This window comes from Phoca vitulina, unplaced genomic scaffold (genome assembly GCF_004348235.1).
Source record: "Phoca vitulina isolate PV1807 unplaced genomic scaffold, GSC_HSeal_1.0 scaffold5, whole genome shotgun sequence".
Classification (NCBI taxonomy): Eukaryota; Metazoa; Chordata; class Mammalia; order Carnivora; family Phocidae; genus Phoca; species Phoca vitulina.
In genome coordinates this window covers 69,034,836-69,054,548 of record NW_022589708.1, presented here as the reverse complement: position 1 = coordinate 69,054,548, position 19,713 = coordinate 69,034,836, and the positions used below count along the sequence as shown (strand labels likewise).

The 19,713-nt window shown below is 42.9% G+C and overlaps 1 protein-coding gene across 9 annotated transcripts in view; it reads left to right on the top strand.

Moving 5' to 3' along the window:
• FRY (FRY microtubule binding protein) overlaps positions 1-19,713 on the top strand; it is a 426,749-nt gene that overhangs the window by 152,528 nt on the left and 254,508 nt on the right. Inside the window, exon 1 of one of the 9 annotated variants that reach the window (XM_032403238.1) lies at positions 17,573-18,795. The exons of 5 other annotated variants lie outside the window; for them this stretch is intronic. In XM_032403238.1, coding sequence (XP_032259129.1) covers positions 18,726-18,795 — 70 coding nt within the window. In that variant the 5' untranslated portion in view covers positions 17,573-18,725. Of the gene's footprint in view, positions 1-17,572; positions 18,796-19,713 lie in introns of those variants that run through there. 3 more of the 9 variants (XM_032403240.1, XM_032403239.1, XM_032403235.1) reach the window with 3 other exon arrangements.

Below are 19,713 nucleotides of genomic sequence, written 5' to 3'. Positions count from 1 at the left end.
CCTTGGCTTTGCAAACACTTATGCACTTGCTGCCCAGGTCCACCTGCTTTCCCCCACAGTCCCAGTTCCTGTGTTTGTCCTGGGCCATCACTCCTGGCATTTTGGTAAAAGGCACCCCAGATCTCCTGGCTGTCAGCGCACCAAACTGGCTTTCTTTCTGGTCAGGGTAGGGAGAGTTCAATCAAATTCAGAGAATTGGAGATTGAGCAGTTCATCCAGCAGGCACATCAGCTTAGACCATCACAGGGCTACAAACCCCAAGGTGATGTCATCTTCACATCCATGGCAGCACACTGACAGCAGTAGAGAAAATGAAATCCTTCCAGAAACAGTCAAACCTGACCTTTAATTCATCATGGACCATAACTTGTCAAGGTTTATGAGCAGAGAGGGACTGCTGTGAGCATTTGTTGATGTAGATGTATTATTTGACGTGTTTGCTTGTCGATTTGGCACATTATATTCCACAATATACATAGAGTAAGCTAAATTGCAACAAAACTCATTCATCCATTTACTCATTCATTCAGGATTCCATGAGCCCCTATCTTGCTGCACCCAGCATTGTTCTGGGTACTAAGACTGGAGTAGGGAATAAAACAAACATAACCCTTGCCCTCCCAGATCTTACATGCTGGTGAGTTTGGGAGACACATTATGAGCATGTAAATATGTATTATTCAGAAAGTGAAGCATGCTTCAAATAAAGTAAAGCAAGAAAAGGAGGATACAGAGACAGGGGAATGAAATCTTACCTTGTGTATGATGCTCGGGGCAGATCTTTCTGATAGGCAGAGACCTGAAGAAAGAGAGGTAGTAAACCACGTGGACATCTTGGGAGATGAAGTTCCGGCAGAAGGAAGAGCGAGTACAAAGGCCCTGGGCTTGGTCTGTTCACGGAACAGCAAGGAGGCCTCTGTGGCTGGAGTGGAGCTAGTGCTTCTTCTTCATTGCTGGTGTTTCAAAAAGTATAACAGAAAATCAGATTGATTCTTCACTAGACTTGCCCCGTGTTGTTATTACTGCTGTTTTTGTTGTTAACTGAAAGTACATGAGAAAAGAGTCTTTTGATTCTCCGAAGTCTATGTTGTTCTTAACTGGCCGAGGAGTTAGTCCCGGTGTGTGTGTGTGTGTGTGTATTATGTATATACACATATAGACATGTTTAATGAAATTAGGAGAGCAGCTGAGACATACATCTTTTTAAAAGATTTTATTTATTCATGTGAGAGAGAAACAGTGCGTGTGTGGGCACATAAGCGGGGAGGATTAGAGGAAGAGGGAGAAGCAGGCTTCCCGCGGAGCAGGGAGCCCAATGTGGGGCTGGATCCCAGGACCCTGGGATCATGACCTGAGCCGAAGGCAGACATTTAACCAATTGAGCCACCCAGGCGCCCTGAGACATACATTCTTACACTGGAATGTGAGAGTGTGAGAGTTAGTCATCTACTTGATTTAAAAAACCCTTGCTAGTCTATTATGCAGTCTGTTATTAGCAATCAGTCCTACAGGTGCTATTATTTTCATCCTCCAAATAAAGCACAGGAGTTGAGTAAGGGCTAGAGTAGTTTGAAATGTAAGAACTCTGATTCTTTCCAGGTTTCGTCACACCTGTGTTTACTGCAGAAACAATTCCATTGGTGGCAGACAGTTTAATAAGCAAAACCTGGCGTGAGCTTACTTCCTGAGGTCAGTCTTCTTTCTCAGCACAGTCAGCCTTATCTGAGCTCCTAGTAACCCATCTCTGGGCACTCTGCATCCTGAGAAATGTCGGGAATTTTTTTCAGTTACAAAGCAAACACTTCTCATGCTTCTAGGTGTTTCCATGTATCAGGTTCTGAGAGGCCACCTGTGACGGGGGCAGAGCGTGTGAAGGTGATGTTGTGCCGGGCAAGCCTGGCTCAGTTTGTTCAGCTGGAGTGCTTCCAACAGCCCAGTGGGGCTGTCTGCCAACATGCCCGTGACCTCAGAGAACGCCAGAACACTTGAGGTACAAGAAGAGCAAATGAATAAAGCTATAACTGCCTCAGGGTTAGACTGTGAAATGTCACCAGCATAACTTCAATTGGTCCTGAGAGGAAAGTTTGCAAATATAAGAACAGCAATTGGACTTATTCTTTGGCCATAACCATCTTATTTAAATGCTTCAATTTCTGCATATGTGAAATTCAAAGACATGGTAGACCTTCACGTGATATGAAGGTATATTCATTCATTGGTTCCTTCGTGGAAAAGAAGGTCACATTGAGTTGTGTGGTGCTCTTTCTGGACTGGAGCTGCTTCTCTGTGAATGATCAGCTAGGTAAGTGTTTTCGAGTAAAATTAAGTCTTGTCATTGACGGGTGTTTGCAGAGCATTCTAAGATTTCATGAGTCCCATTCTTCATCTGCCCTGTTGTTTCTAAGGGTTGAGCCTATGGCATTTAGGGAAAGTTTGTGGTAATGGCAGAAGATTTCGAAATCTCTAAAATTTGTATCTGTCTGATTGGCTACTAATGAAAACAGGCTATTCTACACTGTCATGTGATTTTTTAGTCTTTGGTTTGTATCAAACAATACATTGTTCTCCTTTCTATTGTTTCTGTAGATTTCCATAGAAAATCACTTGATAGATGTACAGCAGAAGGATATATTTTATGCATTTAATGTAGTGAGGATGATGTTATTATATCTGTTACTTGTGGGCTCACCCACAAAAATAAACCTCAGCTAGTGTGTTGCAGAATCTGTTATGTCCCAGGCACCATGCTAGGTGCTGGTGATTCAGAGATGAGAGGCACGTCCTTCCATTGCCTTCAAGGAGCTCACAGTTTTAGTAGGAGGCAGACAAGTCACCTGAAAATGACATGACCTTGTAATGGGTGCTACTGGAGCCAGACGAGGAGCATTTTACTTTGCCTGGGGAAGTCTGTCAGAGCTTCTCAGGAGAGTGGGTGAGGGTTCCAGTGAGGAAAGTGGGAAGAACAAGCAGGATGCACAGTGCAGAGCATAACAGCATGGGGCTGCATGATGTTTGGGCGACTTGCAGACAGCTCCCTATGGCTGAAGTATGTGTTGCATGAAGTTGGAGAAGTAGGAAAGGATCTAGGATGACCACCAAAGGTTGAGCTCTGCCCCCAAAGCGATAGGAACTATTGAACAAGCCAGCAGCAGTATACAGAAGCGCGAGCCAATGAGAAAACTCCTGTATTGAGCCAGGCAAGGAATTACAAGTACGTGAATTAAGACAGTGGTGGCAGAATGAAGATGAGCAGACGGATTCAAGAAATAGTGAAGAGATCGAATTGGCAGGGCTTGCTGGGGCTTTACATGTGGGGGTGAAAAAGGGGATTCTCGGCTTTCTAACTTGAGTGAATTAGGAAATGGTGGTGCCGTTCAGGTGACAGAGTAGAAGCTGGAAGCTGAGAAGGGGCAGTGGTGAGTTCAGATTTAGCTGCGCTGGATTTTGGGTAACTGAGGGGCATCTGAAAGGTAAAGAGGTACATGTGGATGTGGACCTCAGCAAGATCTGAGGTATGGAAATTAGGAAACATCACACCGTAGCTGACGCTAAGGGTTAATTGAAATATCTTAGCAATATTTATATATGAGAAGAAGGGGCTCAATGTGGAAATCTGAGTTACTCTTACAATTTAAGGGAGGCAAAGAGGAGGAGCCTTTAAGGTGATGAGATCAAATAGTCACAGAGGTAGGAAGAGAACAGAGCAGGCTGATGTCGCAGAAGCCAAGTGAAGCCAAAGTGTCAAAAAAGTCAACTTGACCAACAGTGTCAAATGCTGCCAGGAGGCCATGTGACGTGAGGACCAGAAGGTTCCATGGGGTTTGGGCATTAGTAGTCACAACGCACTCATCCCAATGAGCAGGAATGGCAGTAAGTTGGAGAGTGAGTGGGATAGACACTCACTATAGAAGGGTAGACATCCCCCAGCCTAGATGACCAAGGGTAGCAAGGAATTTGCTGTCCCCTCTATCACTTTCAAATCAACAGGCTCTGCACAGCATTGTTTAAAGGATAAGGGTCAAAAATTTTACATGAAACTCAATCCTAGTCAGACACCTGCCTGGGATTTTCTAACATCTCCCATTATTCCTAAGTAGAAAAGAGTTTGGGTATCTTACTAGAGATGTTATGGCCTTGATGCAAGCAGTCTTCAGCACAAGAAAAACCCTGCTTTGAAAGGGATGGGTGTGAAATAGCTCCAATGAGAAGAATCTCCCTTAACATGCAAGCAGTAACAAGATCAGTGTCCTGGATCTCTACCTTCACAGGTGTTGGTGGTACGCAAAAGGGCAATAGGTTCGGTCTACCTAGTTCTCCCACCAATGGAAACCTCAGGTGATTCCCTTGGAGCTTAGGCTTGACTTTTATAAGGAGTAAATTGGCTTGATGACTTCTAAGACCCACCCACCCTCCCAGGTCCTCTGGACTTTGAATCTGTCTTCAAAGCTTCTTTTTGTTCTCCCTTCCCCATACTTCCCATGCTTTGCCTCTCCTACACGTATAGCTTCTGCAGTTTCCAGATCCATGGTACACTGCTAAGAAAGAGCCCCCCTCTACACCTGACCTGGTCAGAGATGGTGTTAGGGAAACAAGAAATGAAACCCTGAGAACAGAGGGACTCTTCTTTGAGCTGACTTTCCCCTTGACTTTTTACTTCCCTTTGCTGTCAGCTTGCTCAACCTCATGCCTCTCTTGGCCCAAATGGGATTTGTTCAAACAGATATCTGAAAGCCGGAAAAATTATGAATAGCTTTGCATGGAGAAGGTTAAAGGCCTGAAGCAGCCAGGGTAAAGACATGAATGTGTTTGGGCTCCCTGCCATTGGTTAGAATATTCATTCATTCATTCATTTACCCAAATGGCTGTCCATTCAATAATTATAAGCTAAGTGCCTACTGTGTGCTGTGTTGATTGCACTTACCTAGTGTCCCAGGACTAAAGGAGTAAAATGGTGAACACAATAAACATATACTCTGCCCCAGTGGAAATGATAGTCCAAAGAGGGAGAAAAGCATGTTGAAAAAAAATTACACGATAAATGCATAACTACATGTGGTAAGTAAAGACAAGTAAAAGGAGCTATGAGAAGTTTTAACAGTGGGTCTGGAGTTAGACCAGGATATCAAGGGAAGGCTTCTCTGAAGGTGCGCTATGTGGACTGACGGAAGAGTAAGCAGGACTTAGCCAAGGCAAGAGAATGGAGAAGAGCCTGTGGCCAGTTAGAGCAGCCCTGCTCACCTTGAGCTGGAGGGGGGCAAGGTGGCTAGAAAATTGGGAGGAGGGGGAGGCAGGGCTGACCATACAAGACCTGGAGAACCAAGAAATTATGAGGTCATGAAAGCAAAGAGTTTCAAGAAGAAGGGTGTGGTTTTGCAATATCCAGTGAGAAGAGATGCCATTTTAGTTAAGGACTAAGAAGTGCCCACTGGCTCACTGGGGGCTGTTGGTCACCTTAGCAGGAGTGTGGCCACAGGAGACAGACTGGACTGGATTGGACTGACGGGGAAATGGGAGGAGCTTGTGTGGAAAGGCAGCTGTCTTGAGACACTAGGGCCGTGATTGAGAAGTCAGGAAGCTAAGGTAGAAACTGGAAGGAAATGTGCGATAAAAGGAAGGTTTGGTTTTGTTTATTGTTTGCTTTTCAGATGAGAGGTATTAAATGTTTTAATAAAGACTGGACCGATCTCAGGAAGAAAAAGGTTAAGATACAAGAGACGGAGGGAGTGAGGTCCCAGGCAAGGAGCGGAGATGGGGTTTCCTCCATTCTAACAGGGCAGGAAGGTGGTCTTAGGGATCTGGTGGCAGAAAAATGGGAGCATTCACATCAGCTGCCATCTATGAGGCAAAGTCTTCCCGGAGAATGGGATGGTGGAGGGAAGCGGGAAGGCTGTGGAGAGAAAAAGGCACCAAGAGCCCACTGCGGAGTGCGGGACCGCGCCTGCCTGAGACAACCTGGGGGCGTGGCCTGGCGCCGCACACCTGCTGGCAGGGTTTTCTTTTCTGCTCACCCCCTACCCCACTGATCCCATAGCATTCCCACAGGTATGTAAGAAGCGCATTTTCAGTTTGTTTCCCGGAGTTTTCCAATGCTAAACCACACCACCTGCTACAATTTCCTATAAATCCTGAATATTCGGACATGGCAGCAGTGCGTTTTGCTCTGGTAATTTTTCCTGCCTATTTTATCTTTAATTAATTCTGTGATCCTTCCCTCCATGTTCTTTCTTTTACCCTTTGAGTTGCTTGTACCCTTTGGCCTTCTAATATGAAAAACACATGACTTTGTGCCTGTCTTTTCTGGTGGTTTTTTGTAACTACATGACACACTTCAGTCTGCCTTTCATTTCATTTTTTACAGAACACATTATGAAGTTGGAATCTTCACATAAGCCCGTTTGCATGCAGGTGGTCAGTGTCTGTCTGTCTGTCTGTCCCTCTCCAGTCAGGCAACATTTGTGGCAATAACTAGAATGTCTGCTAGATCTCTCCTTTCTTTCGCTCTTCCCATCCTGTTATACACCTGGTACTCACCAGCAACCTGATGCTCTGGCCTCTGGGCTTTGTGTTCTGTTGTTTCTGCTGTGTGTTCTATGCTTGCATCCTCCAGATCTAGGTCTCTGTGCTCCGGACACCCACAGTCTTTGTTTCTTCCATTGACAGTCTGAAGTGGGGGAGCTCCTTTAGAGCTATAAGTCCTCTTGTTTGGGGTTCATAAGTCCATACTCTTAGAAATAAGGAAGGTTGAGGAAGGAAACTCACATTTGGTGCATTCTTTATGCTGTCTTGTATTCATCCTTATCCTGCTGTAGGGGCTGCTAATCGCAGTTTAAAGACAGATAAATGAATCCCAGAGAGGACCAGGACGGAATATCTCAGGACCAGGACGGAAACCATCCTTCTTCACCGCTTAAAGCACAAAGTGGTTGGAGGTTATCACTGTGCATCATTTGGATGCTCATGAAGTAGCTACTGAGGTGAAGGGTGTGGGCCTTGACTTGCTTCAGATATTGAAGAGCTTCTGGCGTGAGGGGGGCTCTTTTGGCAACCGGGCGTCTCCAGTCCGTGAGTCCGGCCAGAGTCCTTCACCACTAGGTGGAGATGTAGTAGCACCACAGAGTAAGCCGACACCCTGCAAATGAAAAGTAGACCTAAGGACAAGCCTAGAGCTAGGGCACTCCAACTTTTTTTTTTTTTTTTTCCTTTTCAATAATTTATTGAAGTGACATCGACATCACATAAAATTAACCATTTCAAATACAGTGGCATTTCATACATTCGCAATGTTGTACGACCACCACCTCCATCTACTTCTAAGAACTTTCTCTCACTTCAAAGTAAAATCCCTAATCATTCACCAGATTCTTCCCATTCCCCTCTCTGTACCCGTGGCAACAGTCAATCTGCATTCTGTCACTAGGGATTTGCCTATTCTAGATATTTCTTACACACTGAATCATACAATATGCAACCTTTGATGGGCTGGCTCCTTTCACTTAGCGTAATGTTTTCAAGGTTTGTCGGTTAGCATAGATCAGTAAGTACTTCATTCTTTCCTCTGGCTGAATATTCCATTGGGGCTCTACCACAGTTTGTTTATCCATTCTTCCATCAATGGACATTTGGGCTTTTCCCACCTTTTGGCCACAGTGAATAGTGCTTCTATGAACATGGAAGTACATGTATTCGTTTGAGTCCCTGTTTTCAGTTCTTTAGGTTATATGCCAAGAGTGGAATTATGGGGTCTGGTGGTAATTCTATGTTTAACTTTTTGAGAAACTGCCAAACTTTTCCATGTGGCTGAACCATTTTACATTCCCACCAGCAACGTACAACATTTCCAAACTTTTCTGAGCATGACTCACAATAAGAAGTATATTTTACATCAGAACCCAGCATTCACATATGTGTATATATTTATGTTATATATGTATATATATATAACATAAGTTTTATGAAACCATGCTTACCCCTCTTACTATAGAGTGTGCTCTAAGGTGTTCCTTCCTGTTCTTTTGTACTAGAAAAATATGCTGGTTTTGATCCACCAAATGAGTTCCACACCTCAAAGCAAAGTGAAATCTTAAAAATTAACTTAGCTGTGAAGATCGGAGTACTATTTTAAGTGTATAGAATAATATAACCTATCTCCCTTCCATTTGGATAGTCGAAGAATTTAGGATATCATTCATCAACTTATCAATACATGTAAGTTTGGGGGAGGGGAGATTATTGAACCTGTGAGGATGACATTTTACATATTCTCCAAACATGGACAAATTAGATCACACACAAATGTGAGGTACATTGTATGTACTTGTTACAATGTGAGTATTTTTAATTAGCTGGGGTTCTACAGTTCAGCAACAAGTTATTTGGTGAGTATGGTACCTGTAGCCTCTGGGAAAAGCCTTGTGATACATGTTATCATGTATTGAACGCCCCAATTGAGTAGAGTAAGATCCTGAAGAGCACAGTGGGGATGACAGAAAAAGCAAGGGATATAAGAGAGAGAAAGAAATAGAATCAAGAGAAGCGGTGGGGGGAAGCATGAGAAGCTTCTCCAGTGTGTAGCAATTATTTATGACCATCTTCAAGAAGCACCCGAAACTGAGCTCTCCTGGAAGGAGTGGTGTGTGGGAGGAGTAGACTAGTGGTGAGAACATGTGCTCTCAAGCAGATCCACGGGTAGGATTGCGGGGATCCAAGGGCTAAGATGGGAAAAAATTACATTTTGCTTCTCATTAACTTCTAACTGAAATTTACCATTTTCAAGTACTAATATAGCAACAAAAATAATATTAGCAGCACCTTTAACTTCACTACCAATTGAAATCAGATTTTTTTTCATCATGTTACAGTTGCTTTAGGTAGATTTCAATATTGTTTATGTTTATTATTTTATTGAAAAATTATTATAATTATTGGGCTTACCTCTGGGTTATGTTCTTTAATGTGTATGTAAAGAAATGTGTATCTACAATACCACAGTTTTGTGGTTTTTAAAATAATTTGATAACTATTTCAAAATAACTGGTTTCCATTGTAATCTCATGCATTTTGTCTTATTCATGTTCTGAGAAGGAGCCTATTGGTTTTGCCAGACTGCCATAAGAGTCCAAAAATAGTTAAGAACTTCCTAGACCTGCACTGTCCAATAAAGGACCCATTAGCCACATGTGGCTATTGAGCCCATGCAATGTGGCTCTCCAAATTGAAACGTGCTATAAAACAATACACCAGCTTTCAAATACTTAGTGCAAAAAAAACAAAAAAAAACCCAAAAAGAATATTAAGTGTCCCACTAATAATTTTACATATATTACATGTTGAAATGATCATATTTGGGGTATATTAGGTTAAATAAAATATATTTACTCTCACCAGTTTTGTTATTATAAATGTACATACTAGAAAATTTTAAATTGCATATGTGGCTTCTGTTATATTTCTATTGGATGTGACTGACCTAGCATCAGATCTGAGTTCCAATCTTGGCTCTATCATCTAGCCAGCCATTATCTTCATTATTGTTGTTATCATTACTCCGCCATGTCCTAGCTGTCGGGTCCCCATAACTTTCAATGTCCTCATCTGTACAAGTAGATATAAAGCCAAAGGAGAGAGTATCGCTATATTCATTCCAGATTTAGCCTTCTTGCTGATACATTTCTTACTATCAGAAATGTCCCAAAATCTTATCCAACAGTTCAAAAGAAGGTCCATATCCATGTCCCCTTTCCTTACTTTTCTGCTGCCCGTTGTTTTCATGAACATAAAATTTAAATTAGATATGTGGAAGTTACATCTAAAGATGAGGATATAAGAATTTACAGACAGTAGATTTTTTTAAAAAAATTATAAAGAATAAGAAAAAAATTCTCTTGAAGAGCAAAGAAGATGGAAAATAAATCTTGAGGTAGGGTGGAGTAGTATGCAGTCTGCAGTTGCCACCCATCCTGTATTTATCCAGAGACCTAAGTGGCATTTGGATAAGGCGCAAGCAAACCACCAACACATTCCTGGAGTTTACAAATGGCCACTTAAATAGCAGGAGAACCCTGGTATGTCCCTAATCCAAAAGCTAAAGTCCACAATGGCTGGAAGGTGATGATGTGTTTCTGGAAGAGGGAAGAGCTGACAGGGGGCCTCCTGCCCTTTTGTGTGATCCTTAGCCTTCTGGAGCCCTGAGCACCCTAACATGGGCACTTTGTGGATACAAAGCCCTTCCATCTACAGGATCTCCTCTGAGATCCTGAGACAAGCTTCTGTAGCTAGCAGATGGTACAGTATCACCTGTCCCCTATAAATGAGAAGGGAATAGCTTGCCCACAGGAGTGGATCACTGAGGCCAGTACCTGGTGGAGTGAGGGCTTGACCCGAGCTTGGCTCTCTCCACAACTGACATGGTGGGGATTGGAATCCTGACCCTCCACCTCGCTTTCCCTGGGCTGCTCAAAGTGACCCCACCCACCCTGACGGTCTGCAAAGCTCATTATTCTTTCTCTGACTCCTTAGCTGAGTGGGGCAGTTGGAACTGCTCTCCCCATCAGCCTGTCAAGCTGCTCCCTCCCATCATTCAGACGGTTTCTAGCAGCTCCACCCTCCTACACAAAGCTCTGCCTGTCTGGTCGAAATAGGGTGGTGATTTCCCCACCCTTTCTAAAAACATGCCTGGCAAGCCTGTCTCTATCCTCCAGGATTTACTTGGGCCTTCAGAGTGACCTTTTCTCCCACATTGATCTGTGCTTGGGGGTGGAGAAGGCAATGCACGTGTTTCTCCACGTCACTGTTGTCGGACTCCTCTAAAGGCAGATCCGTGGACAGATGGTCACTGTGAAGGTTGAATCGGTGATGCTCAGTGAGGTAGACACTTCTTTTTAGAACATTCGTTTCACCTGAAGGGCTCTTCTATGTATCTGTAATTCCTTAGCTCAATTCTTCATCTCAGGGACAATGAGCTGCTTTTCAGCTATGGTGTATCCCTGGTTTCCAGGACTTGGCCAGTTGTAGACTGTGCATCGGTTTTCCTCTAAACCAGATGAAGCACTTTGATCCTGCCATATTACCTTCACAGAAGACAACTCGATCATTTTCACTTTGACTTATCTCTTTCTACTTCCCAATTATTTTTTGGTCCTGTGTCCACGGCTGCTCCTCATCAGCCATCGCGTGCTTTATATGGGATACAAAAGGATCCTAGATCCTGAAGATCCTAGCTTTATATGGGATACAAAAGGATCCTAGATTCTAAAGATCCTAGCTTTATCAGAACAGAATTGAGAAGGTGAATCTGTTGCCAAAAGATTCAAATAACATATGCCAAAGACTGCCATCAAATAATTTGTTACGCGGTGTTCTTTCCCCGTGCCGGGGCTCCTCCCAATACTATGGAAAATCAAAGGCTGGCCTGCCCTACGAGATGAGCCCGTCTGGTGATAAGAAGCAGCTTTCCCCATTTAGTAGAAAGTAACTTGTCCAAGGTCATCATATCAGGGTCAGAGTAAGGAACAGAAAAAAGAGTTTCTTGACTCCCAGTCAAGACTTTGTTGGTAGATAACTGCAAACATGTGATCACACCTAAAAGAGAAAAATGGTTAGTATGTGTAAAGTTTAAGTAGCAAAGATATAAAAAAACTAATCAAAATTTCCAATTTTTCCCAATTTCATTGACTCTAAAATTCTAGATTTCAATAACGATATACATTAAATGGTACCTTTGAGGAAAAGTTGATCTGCCTCTTATGACTTAAAATCTAATATTTACTTTTGTGTATGAAATTGGGAACATTAGTGGGAATATTAGTTCTAGCCCTAAAATTAGGTACTTAATTTTTAATCACTTAATAATGGAAATGTCTTGCCATAGCCAAAACACTTAAATGCAACTATGAGAATGCACCTTTTTTTTGTTTGTGTGTTAAATTATCATTTTTATAGGGAAAAACTATTTTCTTAGTTCTCCTTTCAAGGGCAACCAGTGTTTGGGAAGAGTGGTGATTAATATAATTGTTTTTTTAATCCTAAGTATTATCAATCTGTGCATTTTTGGTAAATAATGACATGCAAAGCAAATGCCATATTTTTATTTCTTCAGAAAGGACTTAATATTTTATAATCATGTATTAATTGTTGGCTCCTATTGCAGCTCATGATATTGGATCTGTTTGTATCTCAGTGTAAATAATTTCTCTGGTTGCTGGTGCTATTTGAAAATAGGGTAGTAAAGTTATCAGCCCCGTTATGTGCTTCCACGATAAAAGGCAGCAGAAGAAACCCGTATTTTCTCTTCACATACAGTCTATAAATACAGTATTAACTACTCTGTGCCTTGCAGAAATTGAGATCAAATCTTTATATTTGTACGTAAAAAATATGTATGAACTACATCTCCTGGATTAGCTCGAGCTTAATATTCAAATAAGTAGGCACTACCTTGAGAGGTCAATGAGAAAGGTAGATATTGAGCCTCTACTAAGCTCACCAGAACCTCTACTTGGCTTTACCCTGGGCACTGAAAGTTGGAAGCACTAAAATATTAAATAATATTTTTTTGTATGTGCATAAGTTCAGGCTTTCTTTACTTTGGCAAAACTTTGGCCTTACCCTGGCAGCCAGTGGGGGGTAGAGATGGAAACCTCTGTGATGAGCAGAGTCTCTCTCTCTCTCTCTCTCTAGCCCCCCCCCCCGCCCCCTTTCCCTAACCTGACTTTAGAGTTAAGGGAGTATTTTGTGCCGCGTATTCTGAATTTGTTGCTAGCTCTAGATCTGCTACTTAACAGTTGTCATCTGGCTATGTGCTCATTTAATCCTCATAATAGACCCGTGAGATAAACACTATTTTACAGATAAAGAAACTGAGGCTGGGAGGTGTTCAGTGGCCAAGCAACAGAGCTCCTATGCGGGAGAGCCAGGCCTTGGTTCTGGCATAATATAGTGTGTCCCTTCTAATTAATATCCGTGGAGAATTTGCTCTGGAAGTCCCCATTCAAGAGCAAATATTGGGAACATTAGTGGGAAGTGTTGGGAGAGAGGCCCAATTTTCATTTCACCCATTATGAAGACACTGGGGGTAGAGACCAGAGTTAACAGACACCCGAGTCCCAGTTCATTCTAATGATGGGTCGGCACCACTTTTTGAGATGTGTCTTGCAGGGCCCAGCAGATGTGGCCCTTTGCTTGTGCGCGTCCATACAGGTCCTCTGAAATACAGCCTAGCAGTGTCTCAACCTCAAGTGCTCGATTAATGTGAATTCCCCTACCCTACGCTAAACTTGTAACACACACCCTGGGTGACTATGGGCTTATGGAGGGGGACTTCCCCGCACAGGGCAGCAAGGGGGATGGATTTCAAGCTTGACCCTGCTCCCTGCAGCCATCGGATGCCTTTCACTGCTCAGATCCTTCATGGGCTTCCCATGAGCTAGACTGACATTCGATTCCTTTGTCAGGGCTCACAGTCCCTTATAAAACTCCTTGGCAGAGGAGGTGAGTGGAGAAGAAAAATGGGTTCTGCTGCTAATCTTTAATGAAAACCATTTTAAGAGATACAATTTTCCTTGTTTACGTCTGAATCTGGGCAACAACAAGCTGTGCTTTAATGAGGTTCTGGGGCATTCAGAACATTTCAATGTATTTCAGTTCCTTTGGAAAAAAAAGTATTTGTACTGAATAGTAATGGAGTAAGGGTTTTCAAAATTTGCAGGATCTATTTTTGTGAAGATGTGTGCGTGTGGGTTGGATTTTTTAAGGGAATGATTATTGAGTTTTCTGTTTACAAGATGAACATGATGTGGCATCACTTCATATTTTTTTCTCTACTGTGTTTTTAGCACGAGATCGATCAGCCCAAAATTATGCACCTAAAATATATCAAAAAAGTTTTTGATTGATATTGATGCTTTCTTTTTCTCTAAAGGACCTCATCCTGCATAAAGAGAAACAAAGACTTCCCCATAATTGTCACCATTGATCTCAGGTGATGCTTAATTTGACTTGGAACTGTTCTTATTAAGGAACAATAGGTAATTGTGGGAATAGGATATATTTAATGCTTTTTTTTGGAATTTTAAACTGAGCAAAAATTGATAAAGCTGTTTTTTTCTTAGAATAAATGATTTTCCTTTGTTTCCTCAGGATGCTAGGAAAACATTTCTCTTCTGCTTAATACATTCTATGCATGAATGTACGTGTCACTCTGACAGTAATTACACGTGTGTGCCCACGTGCAGCCATCCACAGGGAAAGGGGGCGGATTCCAACCCTAACCCAATCAACTCAATCAGACTCTTTAAAACCATTACGAGAAGCCTCTTGATGTTGGCAAGCATCCAGATTGTTTGCCTAGCTTTGTTTTCACATTTTTTTGAACACCACATATTTTCGTCTCAAAAAAAATTGTCAGAAATGCTAGGAAAGAAAAACTCAATATGAATTAAAACACAAACCGGTTGCACTTCAGTTGTACATTTTTTTTCCATGGGCAACAGATAGTGGTAGGCATGCGGACACATCTGTTCATTTAGTGACTCCCTCTGTGTGTTTTTTGCATGAGAAGTTAAGTGTGTGCTAGGGGCTGTGGCAGATACACAACTGAGAGACACATGGCTCTTCTGGAGGGAGAGAATAGAGAGTAAGAACTCAGGCAGGATGGCTAAATGCCACAGATTGTAATATACAGTCCATGCACCCTTTACAACCTTCATCCCACCCTGCCACTCAGCGCTAGGCTGGGACACGGGTGACCAGTTGGCCTCTGCCTTCTTGAAATGCTCTGTTTTCTTGGAGTTCCTACTGCACCACCCCAGGCTACCACCAGTCCATTTGCTATATGGATCACAATTAGGCACCCCTTCCTGTGGATTGAGTATTGGGCAGATGTGTGGCACACACAGGGTGGACCCAGCCCATTTCCAAACCCTTTACAGCTTGGAGAGTAGAGTTCAGACAAGCTTGCCACCCTCACTTGCCCCACCCCTACCCCAGTCCGGCATCCTTATACAGACCACAACCTGTACAACAAATCAAATTGATATGAAAAATAACAGCATTCTTCTCTAGGTTCCTTCGGGGTGGGGCAAAGCCCAGGGAACAATTTTTTCCCCAGGCTAGAGCCCACCAGGAAGGCAGTAAGCAGTCCTGGACAACCAATGGGGCCTGAAGCACTCCTATTATGTAGTGATAACAAGGGTCTTAGCATCTCTTCCTGAATTTTGGATAAGAAGGTTGATAACCATGATTCTTGCCTTGCTTGTTATTGAAAGAAAGAAAGAAAGAAAGAAAGAAAGAAAGAAAGAAAGAAAGAAAGAGAAAGAAAGAGAAAGAAAGAGAAAGAAAGAGAAAGAAAGAAAAGAGTAAATGATTCCGTTCTAAAATTTGCTAGACTTAAATTTTGTCAGCTCTATGACCTTGACCTTATTCTATGCCTCTTTAAGCTTCCATTTTCTCATCTATGAAATGGGGCTATTAATAGTACTTCCTAGGTTGGGGGAAAGATTAAATATGATAAAATAGATATTTTTAAACACAGTATTAATGTTGAATAAATGTAGATGGTATTACTAATTATGATGTCTCAGGTTACTTTCTGACTTTTTTTTCCACTCTTGGACACCACTTCCTGACACCTTTCAGCTTTCCTGTATTACTGCTACTTTTCTCTGAGCCTCCAAAATCTATGCCTAATCCCTTGCTTAAAGAATCATTATATGGTCTCCTAAGATCATTAAGGAAAGGTCCCTCGTTCCTCTTAAATGACATCTGAAGTCTCATAACAAGCCAGGGACAAATTCAGATTTTATTTTGTATTTTAGGTCCCTCTGTCCAGGTGCCTGTTCAGACTACATTTTTTTTTTATAAGCGTCCCTGCCCCCACCAGAGAGGAGACAAAAGGATAAATGTTTTATCCCAGCTTGCAGCAGGTGTCATTCTATTTGATTTGTAGGCCTTTCAACAAAACAAAAGGCCTTTTCTGTTCTTTTACAATATATGCTCTCTTTAAAGGTACTCAAATGAGAAAAAAAAGCACACATGAGCAAGATTTCAGGTTCTAACGGACAGAAACTGGGCTCTTAGTTACTGATTCGCTCTTTACAGGGAAAGTGAGATGCCATTAAAAACATTCTTTTCTCAGTAGCATTTAAAATTTTATGATCGTTTGCTCTTGAAATATATGAGTGGCATTCTCAGCCAATTAATATGTTTATAGTAGGATTGAAAACTTTGAAGAGCCAGCTAAAGATCCCTTTTATAAGGTGGACCAAGAGAATCTCTGTATGCTTGAGTAACAATATATAATAGCGTGCTTGCTTACTGCAGATGTTTGAAATGTCTCCAACTTGCTAGCCCCAAATTGTTACCATTGGGGTTCAAAAGTGATATACCTTCTAAGTCATACCTGTGGTACAAACATGTGCTTAACTTCCAAAGGTGTCCCTAAGGTTTCATCATAAATATCAATATCACTAAAGCTTAATTGTCTACTATATGCAAGACACTGTGCTGAGCACTTTATTCATAACGTCATCTAATCTCTCCAACAACTGAATGAGCTCGGCACCACTATTATCCCCATTTCCCAGGTGAGGAACCTGAGGCTTAGTGAGATTAATAGCTTGCCCCAGTTCTCCTAGCTAGTAAGGTCTGGAGCCAGGTAGGAATCTGGGGCCTGTCTTGAGAGACTTTGTGCTCATTAACTCCGAGGTGCCTTGCAGCCTCCCTGTTCATTCATTGCCATGTGGAGGCCTCAGAAAGGTGGGTATGGATATTAGTTTTTGTTTTCGGATGTGATCGCTGTTTTGAGGTAAAACCTTTGGGTCCTGTTTCACTTGGAATCCATACATTCAACGTACAGGTGACAAAACAGAATTAGCTTATCAACTCTCATATGCATGTAAATGAAAAAGAAGTCCAGGGCGCCTGGGTGGCTCAGTCAGGTGGGCGTCTGCCTTTGGCTCAGGTCATAATCCCAGGATCCTGGGATGGAGCCCCGTGTCGGGCTCCCTGTTTGGTGGAGAGCCTGCTTCTCCCTCTGTTTGCTGCTCATGTACTCTCTCCCTCTCTCTCTCTCTCAAATAAATAAAATCTTAAAAAAAAAGAGAGAGAGAGAGAAAAGTCCATCTGATAAGTGACTTCACGGGAATGAAGCTCTGTGAGTGGAGCTGGAAATCTTGGTAGCTCAGGGTTTGCCTTTTGTGTAAGTGTAAGGAGCTTGAAAAGCTTATAGTGATGGTGTCTTGGGGCATTTCAGGACATAGTACTGGTTCTCTGTAGTGCTAAATTTTTTAAAAATTCTTTGTCTTAAAAGTATATTGCACTCTTTCAATTTCTCAAAAGAACTGTTAGTCTAAAAAGTCCTATTTGTGTGTTTTGAGGGGAGTTGCCCAACATTTTTTATGTTCAATAATTATTAATATGGCTTTATTCATTCCTTTGGAAAATATTAATCAGAAATGTACTGGAAAGGGGAGAAGTATTCCGTGGTTTGCGGGACGGTTGGCCAAATCCCACCTACCGAAAGGCAGCCTGTCAAAATTAGAATGCTCTTATTTAATCCCCTAGTCAAGCTATATGATAACATGAAATACAGCTAACCGAAATCAGGACACCTGATAGCAAGATTTCATGAACTAAAAAGCCATTGTACAGCAAGGAATCTAATGCCTTTGCTTCTCATTTCTTTTAATACAAATAAATAAGCTTCCGTGGGCTCGGCGAACCTTAGAAATGATAGGTTTGAGAAACAGATCCGTTGTGGAGCCTGACATTTCTGTAAACAAGCCGACTGAGCATCCCCTTCGGACGCACACGTTTCGGGGTGGGGTGCCTCTCAAAACGGCAAGCCTGTCTGAAAGGGGGGGGAAGCACGAAGTGCAGCTTCCACTGTGCCCGTGAAAGAAGGGGAAGAAAAAGCCCAGCTTTCCTACTGCAACAAGGCTGACAGATGGGGCTTTAAAAAAAAACGTCACTGCAACCAGATCCAGGGGTGCCGCTTTGCCTGCTGCAGCGCGATGCAGTTGTGTATATCTCAGGGACAGACACAAGGGGAAGTAGCAGCCAGTGCTCACGCGGGCTGCTCCCGGGAAGCATTTCTGAAGAGCGAGGAGCCACAGAAGCTGGGAAATTCCTGCTCCTCCGCCTCCGCCGGCTGAGTCCGGGGCTGAGTGGCGGCTCAGGTTAAGCCCGTGGGCAGGGGCAGGGGCAGGGGGCGGCGCTCCCAGCCCATCGCTCAGCCCTGCGGAGAGCTGTGTGGGCTGAGCTGTCTGCACCGTGTCAGGGAGGCCAGCCAAGAAACCGTCCCTCCCAGGGGAAAACGGATCACAGTTCAGGTGGGGACTTCCTCGGTAGCGTACCTGGCTGGAGCAGAGCGTGTGGGCGGCCGGCAGCGCGCCGCTCTGGTTATGGCAGCCCAGAAATGAAAGCAGCGGCCGCCGCCGCCGCCTCTGAGGGCTGCGGGCAGATCAGCACCCAGCAAATAAGAAGCAAGTCCTGGACCCCGACGAGGAGGAGGAGGAGGAGGAGGAGCGGCCGAGCATCTCTCTCCCGCTCCTCGGTGTCCTTTAAATGAGGACTCCCTGCCCGTGCCGGAGGTAGATCCGCAGAGCCTTCCTCTCCGCCGCTGACCCCCCGCTTACATCACTAACCTGTGACAGGCACATCTCCACGCCCGGTACCTGCTCCTCCCGCGGCTCCCAGTCCAGTCCCGGGAGCCTCTTTGTATAACCGCCGACATGGCCAGCCAGCAGGATTCCGGCTTCTTTGAGATCAGTATCAAATATTTACTGAAATCCTGGAGTAATAGTGAGTAATAGAAAATAACCTTGTTTGTTTGTTTGTTTGTTTGTTTGCTGGATGTTGCCTAAGGTCCGAGAAATCAAATCTCAACTGGAGGCATAAGCCTGTGAGCCAAGGAAGTTTTTTTTTTTTTTTCTCTTTTCGGTTCGGTCTGCTGTGAAAATCAAAATGTCAGAGACTGAAGTAGCTTTCCTGAAGTGCAAAGGCTGCAGTGGAATCACAGTAGATTTTGTGTGATTAAATTTTCAAGGGAGATGGCCCTTCAGACTTGGGCAGAGCGCAGGATGGGGCATTCTAGGCTGCATTTTCTGCCTTAATGTTTATTTGATCAGGCTTTATCTAAGTATTTTGTGAAGTGTGGTTTAATCGAAGGGGTGTGGCAGGATTTCAGAGTACTTCGTAATTGTTTTATTAGGGTGTTGTCTGGAGGAAAAAAAAAGTACTTAATAGTCCAAAATCTAAGACTCATCTCTTTTGTATATAGAGGCATTTGCAGGTTTATTTCTCTCTCCCTTGTCCGTGTGGATGGTGTTCAGAATGCTATTTAATATTTGGATTTGTAAAAATCCTGATGTGTTATAGTCCAAACCAACAACATGCTTTGCTGAAATATAAACAAAGTAAGGTTCTGACCCTGATCATTTATTAGGATATCAGAATGTTATGGCTTCTGAAGTTCCATTACTGACCTACTTAAAGATTTTAGCAATAACATATTTCCAGAAGACAACCTCTAAGGCATCATGGATCTGCAATCAAATTAAAACGAGGCCTTCAGGTGATCAGTGATGCCTTGTGTCTTCTGAACAGTTTAAAAACAAAGTCTTCTCTATTTCTCCAACAGCCTTTGTGCTTGCTCTGGATAAAAGACCGGCAGGTATTACAGATCCTTAATTGTTTGAAATTCAAAACAATTTTTCCAAG